The following is a 21,777-nucleotide window of genomic DNA, read 5'->3' as shown; positions in this document are numbered from 1 at the left end:
CAGCCCAAGAGGAAGTAGTGAAAAAGAATTAAGGTTCGCCACATCTGCCACTATGCATGCTAACGACTGCATTAGGCACCCCTCAATTAACATAAAGCACCAGCTCCTCATTGCTCTATTTCTGCAGGAGAAGCCATGGATCTTCCCTTTTTGAACAATTTTATCATTTAAAGCTATGGCAGGGATTGACTAATTACCAACAAAGACTATAACCCCACTTGGTTTTTCCGCCGTCTCAAAGATTTCTTCTAATAAATGTTCTGTGACGAGTTTTTTTTGGGGGGGGGGGGTATTGTTTTTAGCATTGTCATGTTTGAATTATTTCGTCAAACGTCACTTGCGATGCCGCCACGCATCCGTTTCGACGATCCTTTAAAGTGAGTGCGTCGACGCCGCTCGAGGCATGTTCTTCTTTTCCCCAGTGAGGGGAAGGCTTTATTTGTCAACAAGACTGCTTTTCCCAGCAGGGAATGTAAAAAATGGCCCGTGTTAGCTATAGTCCTTGCTCTCCTGCAGGTAATAACCCAGAAATAACACGCAGAGATGATGCTCTAATGATATTACTGATGAAGAAGCCAGGATTATCCAGTGCAGCAACAGACTGGAAGGAGCCAGCCTGCGTTCAGCGTAATGGCCCTAGCCTGGATAATCCTTCAGAATCAATGCAGTCAATGAGGCCACCCATATGATCATGAAATGTGAGAGGGTGTCATGTGTGGCATCTGCCGAAGCTCCGACTGCGTCCCAACACGCGGCGCGGTGGCAACCTCCCCGACTCCATTTTTTAACCGGACTTTGAAGCATTCCATGCCTCTCGTTCCTTGCTGGTCGTTTGCTCACTGGCATATTGTGTCTGTCATGAGACACAGTCTAATACTCCCATTTTTTTTTTTTTTTTGGAGCCAGCTAATTTTAATTCCAGGCTGCCAGTGTTGGTAATTGGTTTCACGATGATGTGACTCCTCGCCCAGTGATAGTCTTTTTACGCTGCAGGAACAACCCATCAAATGGGGCTTCCCTTTAACTTAACTTTGAAGAACCTTGTGGGGCTTAGCTACAAGGTTTATTCTCCAATTTCCATTTGTTTTGTACAATCCGGGATAAATATATGCCAACAACAAAACTTTGTTCCGTCACATTCTTTGTGATTCTGCTCCAATTATTTCTATTCCTGGTACTCGACTCTCAAATTGTTCCTTCCAAATCAAGTCATTCTCCTTAACTAAAAGATTTTCCCGTTTTAAATAGACAGATGATCATTTTTATTTGAACTTTACATTTCTTGGTAGCTCCTGTGATGATTGTTTGCATTTACCTGGCACATTCTGTCTGCCATCCTCGGCAGAATCTCCTGAAACACAGATTTTTGATATGGTATTTAGTCATAGGAACATTATCTAAAAAGCAAGTTTAGAGCATTAGAGAAAAACATGAAGAATATGCTGTAATTAGATACCAATTGTCTGAGATTCTCATCAATCCCAGCAGTGGAAATAGACTGGCATGGGTGTCTTCTTCCTTGGGCTCCAACATATTTAGTTTCAGCACTGACAGACATCCAGAATAGCAACCTTACAGGATGTGTGGTGACAAATAAGACAAATGAATTCAAATGTGTAGTGATCAGCCAGAAGGACTCCGTTAAATGCCAATAAACAATATGGCGTATATCACAAGCAGACATACAGAGAGCAGAGGACAGTCTTCAACCCCGGGCAGGGTAGTAAACAGTCTGCTGTTCGTTAGGCTTGCGAGACCGACTCAGATTTCTCCCACCACACCATGCACAAACCAGTCATTTTTAATATTTATTCCCTTCATGTGAAGTCTGCTGCCTCAATTGGATAGAGTACAACAGGTAAAGCTGTGTCTTACGCTGCAAATTACAAAGCGGAAATAAGTTCTACAGGATAAATCCTATTTTATTTGTTTTGCAGATGTCCTCTTCTGACAAAATCATTTCATTGACTCTTACTTTAATTCTGTTTAAATATAAATATTAAAGCCACTGCTAATGCTTGTATTTTTTTAATATGTTTACTTTGTTCTCACATTGCTTTAGTTTTACCGTTGAACCAAAGCTGCTGTTTCTCATTTTTAAATAACCTCAGTTTTGATCAGCTGTCTATGAAAACACGGTGTGCTCAGTCACATTTACATAACCAAGAACAACAACCGTACCTATTTGTCAGATATTGCTGCCAGATCATCTCCGTATGAGCATTTACCACTTATCTCTTCTCCATTTGGTGACTTGAATACTAAGGGGAGTGCTGCTTTCTACAAGTGAATTACTCGAGGTCAAGGGCTGAATGAGAGGGGAAAGGCCCTCCCTGGCATTAATAACTAAACAGCCAAGCATTCTCAGGGTGGAGAGAAATCCTCGCCTAAAAGGTGGGATTTAAAAGTCTCTAAGGCTCACAGCTTGAAGAAAGCCAAAGAGGCACGGCTACAAAGGAAGTGTGTCAAGTGTGCGAAATTGCTTCTATGGACCTGTATCAGCAAAGACTACAGAGAGCTGTGTATTATGCCTACCATTTCAACAAGACGACTACCAAGGAGGCAAACTGCAAAACCATCTAATGGATGCGCAGGTCAGCCGAGAGCTCTTCCTCGTCGCGGAACATGTTTGAGCTTGTGAGCGAGGAATAGATTTTCAAAGTGTGGTGAGGCATTTTTCCAAAAACACCCACGTACTTATTAAGCTATGACACTGGAATAGCAGTTGCCAGGAGAGTGGGCCGTGACCCGACTGCCTCAGTTTGAAGTGCCTTGATGCATCGGACGGGTTTTTCTGTGTCTCATCGGTCGCCGCTATACGGAGAAGTCACCCGAGCAGCGGTCAAGGTTCACACGGGAGCGGCTGCACATTTGCATTACCCTTCTTTTCTTTTCTTTGGCCCTTCATTTGTGTATATGCTGACAGCAATTGACCCAAAGGGCGGTGTGACTCAATCGATTTGTGAGTTTTTTTTTGTGTTTTTTTTGGTTTGTTTTCCTCTTTGATGCAGCTGTCATTTCGCAGTCATTCCTTGCTCCGGGGTACAATTTCGATAGAAGATCAGAGACTGGAAGATGATGCAGTGTCGCAGTTTCCACGCTTGTGTTCTTTGACAACAAGCAGCTTTTTCACTTGTTTAATCCTGCAACCGGTTGTCGTCTTCTTTCACTAGTTCCTACTTACCGTAACTGAAATGAATTATTGCATTTTATGGCCCTAAATCGTCACATTATCAAATAATATTGAGGTTTGTTCATCTTTTTGGAGCTGAATAGTTTTTTCTATGGATTTCTTGAAGAAATATATGTTTTGGTGAGGATCCATACATTCATACAAGCTTTCCTGTTTTAGTAACATCTAACGATTAAAGGTCCATTTGTGCTTCACGCAGATGGATACGGACACAGCTTCTAATCCTTCTGCATTTATTACCTGCTTGATTTGGTCCGTTTCCAGCTTGCAGATGCGTAGCAAACGGAGTGGTACCACTGATGACCGTGGGGCAGTGTTGCTAGCGCTTGTGTGACCAGTGAAAGGAACAAAGAGGACAAGCAGAACTACAAAGACTGACTGTCTATGTGGGCACAAGGATATTTATGACATTACCTGTCCTGGACGTATAAACAAAGAGGCTATTAAAAATACGGTTTGGAAGGGCCTTGATCTTCTGTATTTCACTACCCTAAAGTTGCTCGACCTCCAGCCGGTTCACTTGCATGAAGGGAACATGAATTATTCTTTAAGGATGACACTTTAATCATGTGATAATGTGATGTGATCATTTTCCATTGGTCAGGTTAGTGACGGCCACCATATTTCAAATGCGATTTGGCAAAACCGTTTGCTGTGCGAGTTGCGGCTGGTTGTTTGAATCGTGGCTCTGAAGGGAACCGGCTTTGCATTTCAGAAACTGAGAGCCAATCAGCAACAAGGAGCCTTGCCCAGTTGGCATGTCTGCGGTGTTCCAAATATCTAGAGACATGTACTGGATCCACATGAGGGATTTACAGCAGCCCTCATTTGAGGGAGAAAGGAAGTTTGGACGACAGCAGTCTCCATTGTTGAGCTCTCAGCGTGTTTAAAAAAAAAAAAAAAAAAAAAGCAGGCCACCTAAAAGGAACCATTAAATCAACAGTTTTCTGTGGTTTTTGAAAAGCGTTGCGAGAGAGGGAAGCTGACATCTCAACACAGTGAGTAACACACTGAGGACAATCAGATTGAAATCTTGAACCACACGCACAGAAAACCCAAGATGTAATGTGTTTTGAAGGGGCACTAAAGCAGCTCTGTGCGGAAATGCACTAAAACCACATTGGAAAGGATTGAATAAACTTGTGGTCCATTTCTCATTAGGTTTTATTGGACAGCGTTATGGCGTCTCTACAATTTTTGGCATTTCTGGTATTCTCGCAAGCCTGAAATTTGGATTCTCTGCCACAGTAACTTAAGGGTAGATCCATAGTATATAGAAACTCCCATGAGTCTACAATCCTCATAGAGGATTGGCCGGATCATTTCTTCACTCGCGTGTTCTCATTTCCACAGGTCGTCGTGTCAACAAACATTGCCGAGACGTCCCTGACCATCGACGGCGTCGTGTTTGTAATTGATCCGGGATTTGCCAAGCAAAAGGTTAGCCTCCCACCCCCTCTTTTTTTTCCTTTTCTTTTTCCGCCACCATCTCCTCCCACCACTCTTAATCTGCCGCGATCGTCTGCGTCTGTTGCCTGAGAATCCCCAGATAAACACAGCAGTGCACACCTGACAGCGGCAAAGATGGAACAGCCTGTTATTTATTCCTCTGACATTTCACCAGCCTGGAGCCAAGTCATACACATGGCACAAAAACACATTATCCATGCACTATGCTGGATTGTGCGAATATTTTATTGTCCATTTATTTGTTCCCCCACTAGTATATGTGGAAGATTGTGGATGTGGGTATTTGCTTAACTCCATAATTTGACCTATACCTTAAATTTAAAAAAAAAAAAGTCACCCAGAATGTAATTCCTCCTCCTTTTTTTTCCCTCTTCCCAGGTTTATAACCCACGTATCCGGGTGGAATCCCTTTTGGTCACAGCCATCAGCAAGGCCTCAGCCCAGCAAAGGGCAGGTCGCGCTGGTCGAACACGCCCAGGAAAGTGTTTCCGCCTCTACACCGAGAAAGCTTACAAGACAGAAATGCAGGTGAAAGAAATGATGCAGTGTGAAATATTTTTTTTTTTTAAATTCTCCGAGGTGTAAACACATGATTGATTCTCATATCTTACACTCTGCAACGCCACGAGCACTTTGTATTCCCCCAGAGCAGCCTTCAAGCTGGAAAAGCTTCCTGTTATGCAATATTTGTTCTCAGAACTCCTTGATTCCTGCTTCAGCCGAATTAGAATTCCAGTAGCCGCTTGCTGAGGCGCACCCCTTCCACTCTTCCTCCTAACCCATGTTAAAGACTCAGCCATCTTGTGAAAAATGGACCTGTGAACGCGTAGTTCCTCACGATATGGGGCTAATTCTTTCACATCACGCTGAGTGGCTGAGAGCATTTTTAAGCAAGTTAAATAGCCCTTCAAATGCCCTAGACTCCCAGTCTCTGTTGAGGTTGACATATGAGTGATGCATGAGTAGATAATAGGCACCCTGACTAATTCATTTGCAATCGTTCCTTGGGCTTCGACTGTATGTCTTCGCTGGCACAGGACAACACATACCCAGAGATCCTGAGGTCTAATCTGGGCTCTGTGGTGCTGCAGCTGAAGAAACTGGGGATTGACGACCTGGTACACTTTGACTTCATGGATCCACCAGGTCAGTATGAAAATCCCACTTTTTGTTCATCAGACTTTTTTTTTTTTTTTTTTCCTATGTGAACTTTTCTGGGAAAACTAGTAGTTTCATGGATTATTTCCAATTGTAATTGTGCCCATTAATTGTTTATTGATGGCAAGAGCTGCTTATCGGCACCAGATTCAAAATAGCAAGGAATTTATATCTAATCCACAATGATGAGTGCCAATTACACAGTGATTTTTTATTTTTTTTTGTTACATTCAAGAAATATACCCTGACAAATTAAACAATTGTGTCACAACATAGGTTGCTCTTGATTGCTCCGCAAATTAGATTTTCTGCCTGACCTCGAATCCATGCACAAAACAAGAAAACCAAAATCTGCATCTTCTACAACTGCTTAACTATTTCAAAGAATGTGAAATATATACAAAATACGCTCTGTACATGCAGTTGGGCCCCATTTTCGCTGTGGTGCTTTTCCTTTTTTGAGCTGATTTGAGCTGCTTTGACAAAAGCTACTTGTTCTCCAACTCATTACCACCAATATGGCCCTTGAGCAAAGTCCCTAAATCCCCAGCCATGGCACGACGGCAAAAACTTCCCAGTATGTGAAGTTAAAATTAACCAAGACCATCAATAAAAATAGAACTTTAGTTACAATTAATGTGTTAAATTAACTTGTTGCTTGCTGCTTCAATCACACTGGATCACAGATGCCATAACTGGCACATCAAAATCTGAAATAGAACTATAATTGAAGTTAGAAATGTGTGATGGGTGGAGTCAATTTTCTCTGTTAATTTAATGCTTCAACTCTGCTAAAAGAGTCTCCAAGCTACCAACTTGTCGCGCTCTCCGGAGAATGTGTGTTCCCACGCCTTCCAGTAGAGACCCCCCCCTCCTTTCCCTATCTTTAACCTCCCCCTCCCTCCACCCGATCCCCCCCCCCCCCGCCATAATATAGTTTTCATCTCACCTCTGAGATTAAACCCATCTCTCCCCGTCCACTGTGGCAAACGCCATTTTGAGAATGAAATTGGTTACATCAATAGCAGTGCTATCACCTTGGCTATTGCCTTCCCTTTATATTCCTCCAGTGAAACGTGACTGACCTCCACCGCCACCCCCACATTTCTCACAAAACGCAGGGGTATACGTCAACATATGGGATTGGCCTCTTCGGCGCGGTGTAACTGGGAGTAGTTGGGGTGGAGGAAAAGAGGCGGATTACCTTTTTATTTATTTGATCCACCAGTGGCAGAAGGTTTCTTCTAAGTAGGTCCTGAGGAGCCTGGAGGCGGCGGCTAGTTGGGCGCAACAAATGAAGTCTGCTCCAAGTCTGAGAGAGTTCCTCGACAGGTTCATAACATCTCTTTACAGTGGATCAGTTTTGATATACTGTGTCAAAGGCCCACCTCTGAGAAAATGGACAGGTCAAAGAAGTCTCTGTGGAGAGTCGAGCAATAGACGAAACAATAGCATCACCCCAGTCCCGAGATTTCATTTTTTGTCCTTTGTAAACCTTCATGTATTTCTTTTTCCTTTTTAACCAGGTTTCAAATGGGTCTTTGGTGTGTAGCAGCGGTGTTCTTTGGTGGGAATATAAGGTGGACATGTATTTTGTCCCATTTCTGGCTGTGTAAATTGTTGTTGAAGACATATATGTTGGATTTGAGTTCGGGCAACAGTCCCCTTGATGATCGGAGTCTTGAACACCGGTGGCTTTTTCTATTTGAGCTTGTCCATAATGTTAAATGGAACCTTGATTTTCCCTTTACTGTGAAATGTCCGAATATCTCGTTTATTTCTCTCTTTGCCCACCCGCTCGCTAAACACAGCGGCGGCTGTGTGAGCCAGGCAGCCAAATAGAAAATCTAAAAGAAATCAGTAGCGATTTACACAAGGACTTGGCCGGGGTGGGATTCATTTTGCTCGTGACATTTCCAAAGAAGTACCTTTCGAAGCCAATGTGGTTTAATGTACCTTTAGCCTTTCGTCTCATTGATTTGGCCCTTGGTTAATATATCGGATTCTTGTGTGTTGAGGCAGTCAATACTTACTTTCTGATGAGTTGCGTCGGGTATAGATTGAATTTCCACACTGGTTCATCATGCTAGCAGTACTTGGAAATCAGATTTTCACCTTTTGTTCAGCCGTGCACAAGCCATTGGTGTGGTAAGTAATGTGGCCGGCGCTCACTTTGTGTATTAGAAAAATAGTAGCTTTGATGCCCCAAATCAATATTTGTTAATCATAAAAAGAAAAATCCCTCCCTGCTGTTTGAAATGGAATTCTATGGGAGCATTTGAAAGAAATGAAAGTGAGCAAGCACCGCAGCTTGGAGCTAATTTTCAGTTAACATGCAACTGGTCATTAGGCTTCAGCTCTCGGGAGCCAAAGGTCAATAATTGCATCTGGAGGAAAAATCTTTTAACCAAACGGTGGAAGCCTTTTGTGTTGAAGCATTAAGTAGAAAGTTCCCCTGTAATTGCATTAGTTGTTTAGGATTGCCTGAGAGGAGGATGAAAAATGAGCTCTGCCATGATTACTTCTCCACTAAGTTGCTGTCTAGCGTAACTCCCGCCGTCTCACACGCACACACACGCCAGGCGTCTTCTCATTTTGATTCACCTCATGCTCCCTGCCACCAAACCCACTAACAGCTTCCCTTTGTTTGAGTGTTTGTGTCTTTTCTTAACTCGTATTCCCAAGTACAGCAGGTGAGGGGAGCTCTGTTTCGCTGCTTTACAGCCTTTCTCCCCCCCCCCCCCCCCCCCCTCCTGGTCAATCAGGTTACCGAGACAATAAAGTGTTTGTCTTGGCCAATAACAGCTGGAACATTTGACATAGAAATCCAATTCTCTGGGAGACGACAATATTTGGAATTTTTGATCTGAGCGTTTTTGTTTGCTTTGAAAATCTTGATTTGAGTGTCCATATTTGCAAATGCGAGTGAAACGGTACTGCACTTTGATCTAGATTTGATTAAATAACAAAGGGACAAACAAAGGCTTAATTTAAGAAAACAAACAAAACAAACTTCAGGCAATTTTGATATCGGCTTGATTTTACGCTATAAAGTTCAGCCCAGTGTGGTATTGTTTGCCTCTGCAACGTTAATGTTGAGTGATTGCTTTGTTTCTTTTGTTCTTGCTGTTGTTTCTTTCCCCCCCACTACCAAACCTATGTTTTTATTTTCACGATCATGACAATGATAGCTCTGGTGCGCAGGTCACTGATAGAATCGTAAAACTTCATCTATCTTATGGTCGGGAGGCGTTGGAGCCGATCCCAGCTGACGATGGGCCAAGGCAGCGTGCACCCTGGATGTCTCATTATTATATATTATATATGCTTCCACATTATGCGGAAACGTGAAATGGATTTCGTTGCCAGGTAGAGGGTTGCTAATTGAGGCATAGGTGTTCATGATCCAATAACACCAGTAAATCAAAAAAAAAAAAAAACACTCATGTTTTTTTCAAAATAACAGCTTTTTGAAACGGTTTGTCATGTCGTGCACATCATTATTCAAAACTGAAATATGTGTGGACGAGTTAAAGAAGACAACAAATAAGCTTAATTTGTATACGACTAATCCACATTTTCTTCAAATATGTTGTGTTAACTGTCAGATATGATGATAAGAAAGCAGTAGACTGAATTATGTGTTCTGTCAGTGTTTTTACTCGTCAAATGACGACATTTCTGACTCTGACTCTGACTCTTTTCTTTGGTCCTAAATGTAAACGTGATCTGAGACCATTAATCAAATCTGACATAAATTTGCGTGAAAGCCTTCCAAAATTGTCATTCTCAAGCGTCGCTGCGACGAAAGAGTGACAGTCTCGCAAATTGTCCCGTATCAGCCATCTGTGTGTGTTGTGCCCATGGGCGTGGAACATTTTAATGGCCCATCTCTCGCGCTCTTGTCTCCTGCAGCCCCGGAGACCCTCATGCGAGCCCTGGAGTTGCTGAACTACCTGGCAGCGCTCAATGACGACGGCGACCTGACGGAGCTGGGCTCCATGATGGCGGAGTTCCCCCTGGACCCCCAGCTGGCCAAGATGGTCATCGCCAGCTGCGAATTCAACTGCTCCAACGAAATCCTCTCCATCACTGCCATGTTGTCAGGTAATGCTGCGGGCCGGCCCACTGCGTGGGTGCGAGCTGCTACTTACTGCTATTTTCCCATGCCCATGGATCACACCTCAACACACAGACACATGTACATCCTTCACATACTGTAGCCTTATCGTATTTGTGTAATGCTGACACGTTTTAACAGCTACCGCATCCTCTCACCAACAGATTTGACTTTTGATTTATGAAAACAATTCAGACTCCCGCCGACGGGAGTCGAGTCAGAATAAGTGTAACGTCTACTTACTGAACTTCACCACAAGTAGGCAAATGGAGGATAAAGTCCATGGTGTCAGCTATTATTTGTGAAGAGGGGGGGGGGGGGGGGGAGTACATGTCTGTACAAAATGTATAGGTGTAGCTGGAGCAGCACCAGCATGCTACAGCAGTAATTGCACTTTGGGCTTGCCAAAGCAGAATGCTGCTCATTGAGATGAATCCTGACGCCTTTGAAGGGAGTGCGAGGGTCTTTGAGAGTGGGGAAATGGATTTAACTAGCTGCCCGAACGTGGTGTGCACTCAAAGCAGGTGTTTCAGGATGGCAGGTTTTTTTTTGTTTTGTTTTTTTTTTTTTTTGCTGAGTTCATTAGAGTAAGCAGCAAAAAGTACACCTGAGAACGGTCCCGACTCAGCAACCAACCATGAGGTTCAATAAAACCCAGCTTTTACCCATTAAAGCCACAATCAAGCCGCTCTGACGTTAAGCAATTCAGGGCAGGTTCACCGGGGGGGGCAGCAACACCAAGCTCTGCTGCAGGACAGGATGTTTGTTTACGCACCGTGCGTCGTGGGTTTTCGGCATCTTTAGAGAAGCTGTGCTGTAGCGGATCAGGACAGAGAAAGCAGTCTCTTTCCCTCCTCTTTGACCCTCCCTCCCTTTCTCCCATGAACACTTGGCAATGCAATGTGCCTCACTTGAGCTGAGGCCTTGTTCCTCTCTGTGGGATTTGCTTAACTTATCCCTATGGGCGGCTGTGTTGGGGCCTATACCAACCTTGTTTAGTCCCACAGTGCTTCGTCCGACCCACGGAGGCCAAGAAGGTGGCCGACGAGTCCAAGATGCGCTTTGCTCACATCGACGGAGATCACCTGACGCTGCTCAACGTCTACCACGCCTTCAAACAAAGTGAGTGGCGACGTTCCGCTCCACCCGATACCGCCTTGACGAGAGCCTCACGCTAAAGCTGTAACATTGCTCCACTCAGACCACGACTCCACTCAGTGGTGCTACGACAACTTCGTCAACTACCGCTCGCTGATGTCGGCTGACAACGTGCGACAGCAGTTGTCCAGGATAATGGACCGCTTCAGTCTGCCGCGCAAGAGCACCGAGTTCAACAGCAGAGACTACTACGTCAATATCCGCCGGGCACTGGTCACTGGCTTCTTCATGCAGGTCAGTTGTAGTGATGGCTGCTAAAAACCTGTGTTGTGTTTATATATTCTTCAGTTAATTTACCTGGTGGAGCATCTTCCACATTGACTGTTAGAATATTGAATTCTGCCTGTTTTAAAGAATCTGTGCCGCCTTAGAATTGGCTGACGAGAGAGACACGTAAATGAAATATCACATTAAATCTAAAAGATAATTGTAGAAAGTATGAATAAAACTCCTTAACCGTCATTGCTCACAGGGATCGTGGCCTTTTTTGATGGGTTCTTTTTTTGTAGCTATAATTGAAAAGCTTAGCTGACTCATTCAGTCTATCATTGCATTGTTTTCAGTGTCAACCATATATTTTCCCGTTATTTTTGTTTGGTACATTTCATATCTGAGTAAGCACCGTCTTCAGATCCAGCGCCACAGCAGCTAATCCCATCCTCCTTGAAGTTTGCCCTTGTTGAGTTTCAACATTGGAGGGGGGGGGGTAGTATTTTTGTGCAGAGGCATGTATTAACTGAAAATGCCTTTAAAACACACACACACGCACGCACATACACACACACTGTGGCTCCGTTTTAAACACATAACAAGAAAACAAATCAATTTGTTTCTCACTCAGGGAAACAAATGGCAGTTTTGCAAGAAGCCATTTTCAGGGCTACCTGAAACAAGCAGCCTGACAAGTTGAATTATGGCGTTAATATTTAAATATTTGTCAACATTAACCTTTATCTCGGTGACAAATTTGCGGCTCATGTTCAAGCGTTCACAGGGTTCGAGATCATGTCTTTGTTTGGAAAGGCCTTTATTGAGACTGATTGCCTTGGTTAATCACGGCCGCCGCGGCGGCTCGACCAAGTGGGGGGGAAATCACTCACCAGCCCGTTAGGAATTTATGCCACGCTACTTTTTATCAAGGCAATAAGAATTTACTTGTGAGATTTTGCCTGGGTCTGTATTGTTAAGATATGGGATGGAATTAAATAAAGTGAGTGTGTGGCTCTCCTTTTTCATCTTTCTTTCTCTTGACGTCGCCACGTTTCTCTTTGATCGTCCTCTCCTCCCCCCCCTCCCTGCTGCGAGCAGATTGCTCACCTGGAACGCACCGGCCATTACCTCACAGTGAAGGACAACCAAGTCGTACAGCTGCACCCGTCCACCGTGCTGGACCACAAGCCCGAGTGGGTGCTCTACAACGAGTTTGTGCTCACCACCAAGAATTACATCCGCACCTGCACTGACATCAAACCCGAGTGGTGAGTTTGAACTGGAGCTGCTTTGATGAAGATAAACTGCACGTTTGAGTCACACTGTCTAAAAGCCGCCCCACACTGCGATTTTCAGCCATCCCCCACGGAAGATGACCGTCTTGAGAGAATCGTAGTGATGTTTTTGGTCTTGGCTCCAAATCGGTGGCCCTATGTCACATTGTCAGATTGACAAAGACAACGTGCGATAAAATTGGGACCATGTCAGATATTAGGGTTGACTGTGACTTGCTGTGGCCTTCGTTAACTAATTAACTAACAACTCCTTTCATGTTTTGCTAGTTTTTTTGATTGGATGGATTACTTAAGCATGTAGAAATGACCAATATGTGATGCTATATAAATAAAGTTGAATTGAATTAAATAGACAGGGCATGGTGGGAGTTCGGACCACCAACCTTTGTATTGGAGGATTATTTATTTTTTTACTGTAACAATGTGGCTGTATTGTGAGATCCTGCATCGAAAGGCAAAACATTCACTATCATGAGTTCTTGTGAAAATATTTGTTCATCATTGAAGATAAACTGTTAAATTAAGTTTATGATGTGAAGAAGTGTGGACTTAATGAAGAAAGATAGTGACTCATATTAATCCTTCATAATCTGACTGTGGAGCAGATATCAGAAAGACTGAGCAAGTTGGTTTGCATTAAAAGTGTAAGATTTACTCCTGGTCTTATTATATTGTTGAGCTAAAATGGGTAGAAATTCTTGCCATCCCTGCCAACCAAATGAAGTCGTAAAAGTTTTCAGTATTCCCCGAACCATCTTGGTTTGAAAGCACCCCAACTTGTACCTGAGCACAGGTCGCATCTGTCGAAAAGTGCCTCAAAAGACACATTTATTTTAACATGCAGCATGGATAATCCTCAGCCAGCAGCAGCTGTTCCAGAACCATCTGTGGATTTGTTCCTTTAGCTCCGAACGTCCTGCTTTTATCCCACGTTTAGCCTCCTGCGCTCCAAAGTTTTTCTGATTCTCTGTGTTTTATCATTTTAGAAATTCTACACATTTTCCTTTTGGTTAAATGTAATAGTGAAGGTTTTTCCAGTGGTACTTTAGCAGCATTCTGTTGTCATGCAGTGACATCTAGTGGCCCCAGATGGTGCTCGTATATTTTGAATAAAAGCCACTTGTACAAACAACAAAAAAAGATCGACTCAAAGTCGGAAAAGTAGATAATCTACTAATTTATTTCATTATTTCCTCTAAGATGTTCGGATAAAGTATCTCGCCTCATATTCTTCAAAGCCATACATGTTATTGTGAGCATGAACCCAAAACCAAAGATATTTGATGTGCTGATGTGAAAGAAATGCGTTTTATAAGATAAAATGAAATGATGCCAGCGGCCCCGGTGCAGACGTACGAGCATTGTCGCATCGTAGGCTGTCGTTCCTCCAACCCCCTCGGTGACTTCCGACAATTACGTCTCGAAGTCGCCGTGCCTGCGCCGCTCGTCACCTCGCGAATATGAAAGAACCGCTTCCTCCCACAAGTAAACACCGAAGACAATTTTTTGTCACTAATGTTTACCTCTTCTCCTCGTTTCCTAGGCTGGTGAAGATCGCCCCGCAGTACTACGAGTTGAGTAACTTCCCCCAGTGTGAAGCAAAGAGACAGTTGGAGCGCATCGTCGCCAAACTCTCGTCCAAGGAATACACTCAGTACTGAGACGGTTTGCCGCTGCAGCGTCCCCAGTTTCCTGTCCAACAGCAAATCTGAATCTCATTTGATTGTTCTCTTTTTTTTTTGTTGCTAGACATGAAAGAATGGTGGTTCTTTATTATTTTTACCCCTTTGTCTGACGCATGATACTTCATGTAAATGTCACCATTCCAGAATACCTTTCTTTTTCCAAACTGCATTTGCTTTTGTTCGACTGGTTCTGTTAACAGCATTTCTGTACAGGCAAAGGCTTTTGCTCAAATGTAATTTATACTGTATTTTGATGCAGGCGAAACTGAATTGTGCTCTTGTCACAGAGACGCTAAGAAAACACTCTCTGGTCAAATTTCATGTCAACCATTCAACTTAATAAAAGTGACTTTGTAATAAACCATCCCCCCCCTCCTCCCCCTCCGCTGTCTGCATTAAAATGACAGGATAAGCTGTACACAAACTTCTCATTTAACCCTCACACACAGACACACGGGCGCGCACGCTGAGCAGTCACGTTTTGACCTGACAAATCCCGCTCGTTTCCTGGCTCTTCGGGGAAGTTAAATCTTCTTACTGGGATATTGATAGCTTCAGAAACAGTTGGAGTGAGGGGGAATGTTAATTACAAATGTTTCGGAACAAGATCAGTGTGAAATCCCTGCTGTGCTGGAGCCTGTTCTGGCTGTACCGCTTTGTGTCACCGCCGTTTCTAATGTGGAAGGTAAAGCTTGGGAGAAGCACAGTTTCCAAACACTGCAGTGATCTAAAAGGGGGGGGGGGGTGTAACTGGAATAATGGCCATTGACATCACTTTTCTTGCATTTCTTCAGTTTTAACATGTCGGCGTTCAATTGCAATGTTTTTAAAAACAAAGAAACTTCAGCGTGACAAAGTTTGCCAGAAAGCTCTGCCCCCTCGTTCTGTAGGTCAGTGGCTTAAGTGAAGCGGCGGCTGATGGCTGGCAGGCCAATCTGTGAATCACATGAAGAGTCTAAACAAGAAGCGGTCGTAAGTGATCAGCTTTCACCGGCCTTTTTCTCCTTCGGAGCTGCTTTTCAAGTGGCAGTCTTGTCTTAAGTACGTAATAGATTTTCCACCCTGAAATGTAAAGGAATACCAATATTAAACTTTTTTCCCACGCATTAATTTCGTAATGTCATTTTATGACTGACTTTTCTAAAAATGGACTTTGTGGATACCTGGTGAGATCAGGGTTCAGCGCTTGTAATTTGACACCAGCCTCTTGTCTTTTTGGCTGCCGTGTTTGAAGTAGGAGGCCATAAACCAAGCATTCTCTCACTGACATACTCAACAGGATGCAATTCTACATGTACTTGTGAAAAATACATAGCCTTGATTTATTTATTTATTTATTTTTATTCACTTCCTCAATAATTTATATTTTACAGCATATAGCCTGAATTCAGTCCAATAAACTAGCCGCTTCACACACTGGCAGATGGAACAATAAATGTGATCACTGAAGAGACTGGATAGAAATCGCAAACTGACCAAACTCTCAAAAGTCCTCGTAGTTTGACACCAGCATCACTGTCTTGTGCATTGAGCAGACAAGCGAAGGTGTCAACGCTTTCAACCAGACATAAGCCTTGTGCTTTTTCTTTCAAAAACTTTCCTCAAGTTGTGGTCATAACCTCATTTTACACGGACATCTGGAACCGCAGCTTGATTTACGTAACAAAGCAGAATCTTTTAAGCTCTTCGTTTGACACCGCTCTACTCTGTTCAACATCTTAACATCAATTATGAGGGAATATACATAACATTGAACTCAGAATGGAGGCAGAAATGAACTGGTAAGCATTTTCACAATCTCTGTAGTGTCTGGATGTAGGCAGGCAGAGATACCAGACCTGCTAAGGGAGTTTTAAATTAAGTCTGCAGATTGTGTAATATGCGAAGTCAGGAAATTAGCATGTGTGCTTCAATATTTTTGGACTGTTGGGAGACAAGTTTTTAAGTGGATGGCCTTTTGCTGGGGAACTTACACAGAACCACAAAATGGTGCCAAGGAGATTAGTCTCTCTCTCCGAAGTGAAGCCAATAGAAAACCCATTAGTTTGAGCTGATTTGGAAATTATATAGAATTGATCCTGAGGTAAGAACAGTTTTTCATGCTCAATACTTGCCATTGATTCAGCCTGCCATAATTACAAATGAAAATCATTATGTCTCCAAGTTGTATTTTGTTGGTGTCTGATGTGAGGCTACAAGACGAGTGTACAGTCTTACTTCTTGTGCCTAATTGGGCGTCTTTTCGCCAGTAGTACATACATACAGTATATACATACATACATACATACATACAAGGACATTCCTAAAGAACAAAATGGGCTTCGGTGATCAGCTTTTCTTGAGCTTTTAAAGCCAACAAAGTTCCCAAAGTCAAGGATGTGAAGAGTTGAACTGCCCCAAAAATATACTGTGAATTTCATCCCACAGCTGTTCCGCATCCATTCTGCCACCCTGTGCTGATGTTAGGGGACATTTTATGTGGCTTTTTGACAGTAACTCACCAAAAGTAGCAAACACAAACAAATACCAGACAGGTATTGTTCAGCGTGTTTCCAAACAGTGTGAATCACCACCCCGCTACAGCTCAATCTCCCGCCACCCACAGAGTCCTGGATGGTGCCTCATCATCATTTGAGACCGTGGGTAGGGAAGTTTATTGCAGAACACCTCAGCGTTTCAGGAAATCCATCCACCCACCAAGTCCTCCTCCCATCCCACGCTGGTCCTTACCCCACCAGCACCAAGACAGGTGTCTTATCTCCATCGCACAGCACAAGCACAGCCAATCTTCCAGGAAGATGGCGACTGGAATGTGACAAATCCATCTGTCCTGGTTTGAATTTGTATGCTAATTTGAAGTAATAGCCCCTCTGGTGACAGTGCAAGGGAACAATTCAATCATGCCATCTATGACAGTTGCTTTCCAGCCTTCTCTGTGATATGGGAGTATGTGCACGTACCGCCGGGTTAGGCTTGATAGATTGGTTATGTAGGGGAGATGTGGCATGTAGACTGCATGTTTAAAATGGGCTGCCAGTTTGAAATGAATCACGCCACTACTGCAGGCACCTGTGCAGAAATGTGCAGCCACTACCTGTGGGCAGGGGCAATGTTTGATTTGACCTAATTTATTTTCCCTGCAACGCTGCTGGATCAGTCGACGTCCACGAACTTTCACCCAATTTCATTGCCGCGAGCCTTCATGAGATATGTGCGAATGATAGAAGTAGCCCCCACATAAGATCACACTAACACAATTGTTACATTGTCACACTGAATTATCTCAGGCTGTTGATTTGATTCAGTGAAAAGCTTTCATGTGTCACTGGGCGAGGAAGGAAACAAGTCCGAGGGAAGAACGGGCAGACTATAGGAACGAGCGGAGCTTTTTTCCGTGTCTTTAGAAAAGAGCCGGATACAATTTGTGATTTCTCTTGTGCTGTGGCACTCCCCCTGCGCCGTGCAAATGTATAGCACTCCATAATCTTTAAATTAATCTACAGCACAGGACAGATTATGGTAGATGGTGACAGATAAGACTCCAGAACAAACTGCTCTTCATTTTGCTTGCATCATTCTTTTTCCAGAGCTTCATCATCAAACCCGGCTTTCTGTCACAGATTTGAGCGATTTCGCCACATTTAGCTCCCGATAACCCATCTGTTTAAAGGCGCAACATGTTGTAATTTGGAGTTTACATTTTTGAAAGCAAAAATAAATTTTAAAAAAAACAGTCCTGGTGTCAAAATATTAACTATCTTGCAGCAATATCTCCCAAAGTCATCAAGGAAACAACCTGTCTCACAGTACTGGTTTGTACCGCAAGATGGTGTAGTGAGTCACTAGCCCTGCGGATTGGATCAATATTTCTGTAGGAATAATATCTTAATTGAGTAATAACAAGTAACTCACCAACTGGTACGGCATACACCTAACATATACATCCATACATTCGTCTTATACTGCACTGGAGCTGATCTCAGCTAACAGTGAACAAAGGTCGGCTGCATCCTGGAGGGGTCGCAGGGCCATCAAAAGGGCAACTCGAGGGATAAGAGTCTTTAACCGCCCCAGTCTCCCGCAACTTTCTCCAGTTCATCTGGGTGGACAGCTTAGATATTGAGTCTTTTACTAAACATAAATAACAGCACAGCTTTCGTTAAAACAGCAGACCTTTGCAAGTCCTTCAGTTCCGAGGCTATTTAAAAGCACAGGAATATTGTGCATTTTATCATAAATTACAGTTTTGACACTCAGAGTGGGCCTCGTGAGAGCAAGTTAGATGAAATTGTGTGGGCTGGGTTATGACCAGTCACTACAGAAAACAACCTCCGTCTCACTGAGACAGCGGGGTGTTTTCAGCAGGAAAAGAGAATATAGAGCGCTGCGATAATTGACCACACTTCAAACGGCGGTGGATATCATGCGTGGCAAACGCATCTGATCAAACGGGAAGGCCCCGACGAGGACGACTGATGCACAAAAGGCCCGTCACACCGCATGTTGCATACCTTGATAACGATGTGCTCAAAGGCGACTCTCGACATGAGCTTTGTTCGCCCGTTGTCTTTCGTAAGAAAGTAGGAACATCTTTTTTCTTGGGGAACACTTGCTCTGGAGTATGATATTGTTCTACATTTTATTTTTTACCTAAAAAGACATTTTATTTCATACTACTTACTACTGGTCTAAAAATACCTTGAATTCGGTGTTTCCTCTGCGATGGACAGATGTTATCTGGGATCAGCTTAATATGACAAAGAGGGATAGAAGACGGAGCAGTAACTATGCATTGTACTCCTCCATCATGGATTAAATTCAAAGTTGACATTGCAGAAGCTTTAGAAACAATGTAAAGATCTAATGTTGACACAATGCAGTTCATCATCTGATATTTGTCTCAGGCATACACATGCCTTTTTCTTTGAAACTACATTACTGTTGCTGGTACAAGAATGACCATTGAACATATGTACTGACAGGCGAAGTAAATAACACTAATTTGCTCTTTATCATGGTACATTTTACATGGTTACTATAAAGATTGTAACCATCTGGCAAACCAGAGTGAATATTCAAGGTACTGTGATGGCATCAAACTTCAGGTTAACGATGTAAATACTGTCCTGTGAATTAATAAATCTATCTTGCTTGGTATGAGGTTTTTCACTCAATTACCTCCTAAATGTTCAGAATTTGGCTGCACACTCATGACTTCTGTCTTTTTTTGTTTTTCTTAGTTCGTATCTCTTACAGTGACGCTCATCATCGCCAGACTATCATACGTCTGAAACATTTGTCTGGATGTTTTGTTTACGTTTCAAAAGGTGTGAGAGAGTACAGCGAGACGTACGGGTGATTAGAGAGTACAGCTGTGAGCTACAAGCGGTGATGAAAAGCCTTGAGGAGGGATTCCAGGTTGAGTGAGTTTTACCTTTTATTTCAGTAGAAGCGCAGCTTACCTGTGCGCTTGTTTTCACTTATTCCAAATGATTAGACCTCGGCGGAGGTTTACAGGCCGAGCGATGCTGGAAATTGTGTGCTGTCAGCAGTCTCTGGGAACAAGATGCACAAATGACATGGAGGGGAGTTGGCCTCACGCCAACAGGAACAACAGAACTATCAAGACAGTAAAAGAGAGTATGAGTCAGTATCCACTTTGGACACTTCATTAGTGTTTTGGACTTTTTACAGTATCTATTCAGTTTCAATATTTTCTTCTACATCTACATTTAAAAATAAGTCACATTTAGAAACAGCGTGTTTTGTAAATGGCATAATATTTAAGTTTGTGTAACGCGATTAGCTGATTCCGAATGCATTCACTGTATACATGAAGAATGCATGGAAATAAATTAAGAAAACTAAATATGTACAATATTTCGGTACCTACCTTTACTCATCTTATGTGAGTTTACTTTATAGTTATCCAGGACACGAAATGGGAAACTTTGATCACCGTCACAGAAATTCCCAGTCTAAATGACTTAATCAAATAACATGGCATTTTCATCAGAATAGAATTTATTACAACTGAATCCTGAATGAAGAGACTCATCATTTGTGATCATATACTGTATGTTCACATAGCTGATTTGCAAAACCTTGTTCTTGGATTTTAAATACAAAGAGAAGGTTAGATGTTATACTGTAAGTTGGTTTCAGCGTCACAGGGCCCTGGAGCCGATAACAGTTCATTACAGGAGAATCGCAGGGTATACAAAGAGTATACCCTCAGAGGGACATAGACCCATACACACTCACAGTCAAACCCACAGGATTCATAAATTAACTGCACATGCAAGAAAAGAACATGCAAACTCCACAGAGAAAGGCCCCTAAGCCCAGTATCCCCCTATGAGGTGAGAGTACTAACCACTGACCCACTGTGCTGCTGGAGCATTTACCCTTTTATCCTTATAATAGACCAACTTGCTGCAAGAAACCCCAGAGTGCACCATTGTCATTAGTTGTGTTGGCCTTCAGCAGCAACACTGAGAAGTGCAAACGCTGAAGATGTTCAAGTGTTCGGAATGTCAGTGCAGCTGGCAAAATTCACAGAGGGTGGGGTGAGAGGTCATGAGACTCAGGAGGGTTTCTTTTTTTACAAGTTAAAATAATTAATATTTTTTGTATGACTGAAAGTGCAATTAAACTAATGACTTTACATGCAAGAGGACAAACTGACTGATTTCAGATGTACGAGTTTATGTAAGAGTCAATAGTAGGCTGGAGAAAGAATCCTGAGGCTAAAACACTGAGCTGCATCTGGCTGTAGTTTTTAGTCAGAAGGCAACAAGGAAGGAAAATAGAGTCTCGGTCTCAAACGAACCCCTGTGTTTTGTTTTCTGATGACCAAGTCAGGAATCTCGAGCACTTCACATTTCAGTTTGTGATTCTACCTCTTGAGTTCACCAGCTAATGCAACTGTAAGGCTTAACTCCCTCAACAATACTCACCGACAAGAAAAACAAAGGATTCCTTTTTCCAATTGAGTTGCCGTCATCATCTGAAGCAGAGGCTACATTTATTACTATTTTACACCAGTTACAGCACATTATAGCCTGATCCTTGGTTAACATATACAATGGTAGCTATTGGTTGCACTCTAATGCACACAGAACAGGAGCCGAGCTAATCTGCGTACAATTACTGCTCCAGACATCAGCATAAACCTGTGAACACTCACATCACTGAGCTTTCTCTCTCCTCTGTTTAAAAATGCAGTGCAGTGTGACATCGTCTGCTATTGATATTTCTCTCCCCACAAAAGCCTAAAGCAATAAAGTTGCAAAAAGTTCACTTTACAAGTGGCTGCCTGACATTATTGGCTTGTAAAGTTTTTTTTAATGGCTCAATCTGGACTCAGTGAGGAACCATCCATCTTCTCTACCACTTTATCCAAATTTGGGTCTTGGAGCCAATCCCAGCTGAATATATGGGTGAAGCCAAGATGCACCTGGGACCCATCGGCAGTCCATCACAGGG

The 21,777-nt window shown here is 42.9% G+C and overlaps 1 protein-coding gene across 3 annotated transcripts in view; it reads left to right on the top strand.

The window, feature by feature from the left end:
* The window catches only part of dhx15 (DEAH (Asp-Glu-Ala-His) box helicase 15), a 30,222-nt gene extending 14,866 nt beyond the window's left edge, over positions 1-15,356 (top strand). For 2 of the 3 annotated variants that reach the window (XM_080519255.1, XM_080519254.1), the window contains exons 7-14: positions 4,547-4,633; positions 5,042-5,191; positions 5,701-5,809; positions 9,737-9,928; positions 10,941-11,063; positions 11,143-11,333; positions 12,408-12,577; positions 14,148-15,356. In XM_080519255.1, coding sequence (XP_080375381.1) covers positions 4,547-4,633; positions 5,042-5,191; positions 5,701-5,809; positions 9,737-9,928; positions 10,941-11,063; positions 11,143-11,333; positions 12,408-12,577; positions 14,148-14,265 — 1,140 coding nt within the window. In that variant the 3' untranslated portion in view covers positions 14,266-15,356. Of the gene's footprint in view, positions 1-4,546; positions 4,634-5,041; positions 5,192-5,700; positions 5,810-9,736; positions 9,929-10,940; positions 11,064-11,142; positions 11,334-12,407; positions 12,578-14,147 lie in introns of those variants that run through there. The other variant, XR_013937141.1, reaches the window with a different exon arrangement.
* Positions 15,357-21,777: the final 6,421 nt, after the last annotated feature.

This window comes from Blennius ocellaris (assembly GCF_963422515.1).
Source record: "Blennius ocellaris genome assembly, chromosome: 23".
Classification (NCBI taxonomy): domain Eukaryota; kingdom Metazoa; phylum Chordata; class Actinopteri; order Blenniiformes; family Blenniidae; genus Blennius; species Blennius ocellaris.
This window is presented reverse-complemented; position numbering and strand designations above follow the sequence as displayed.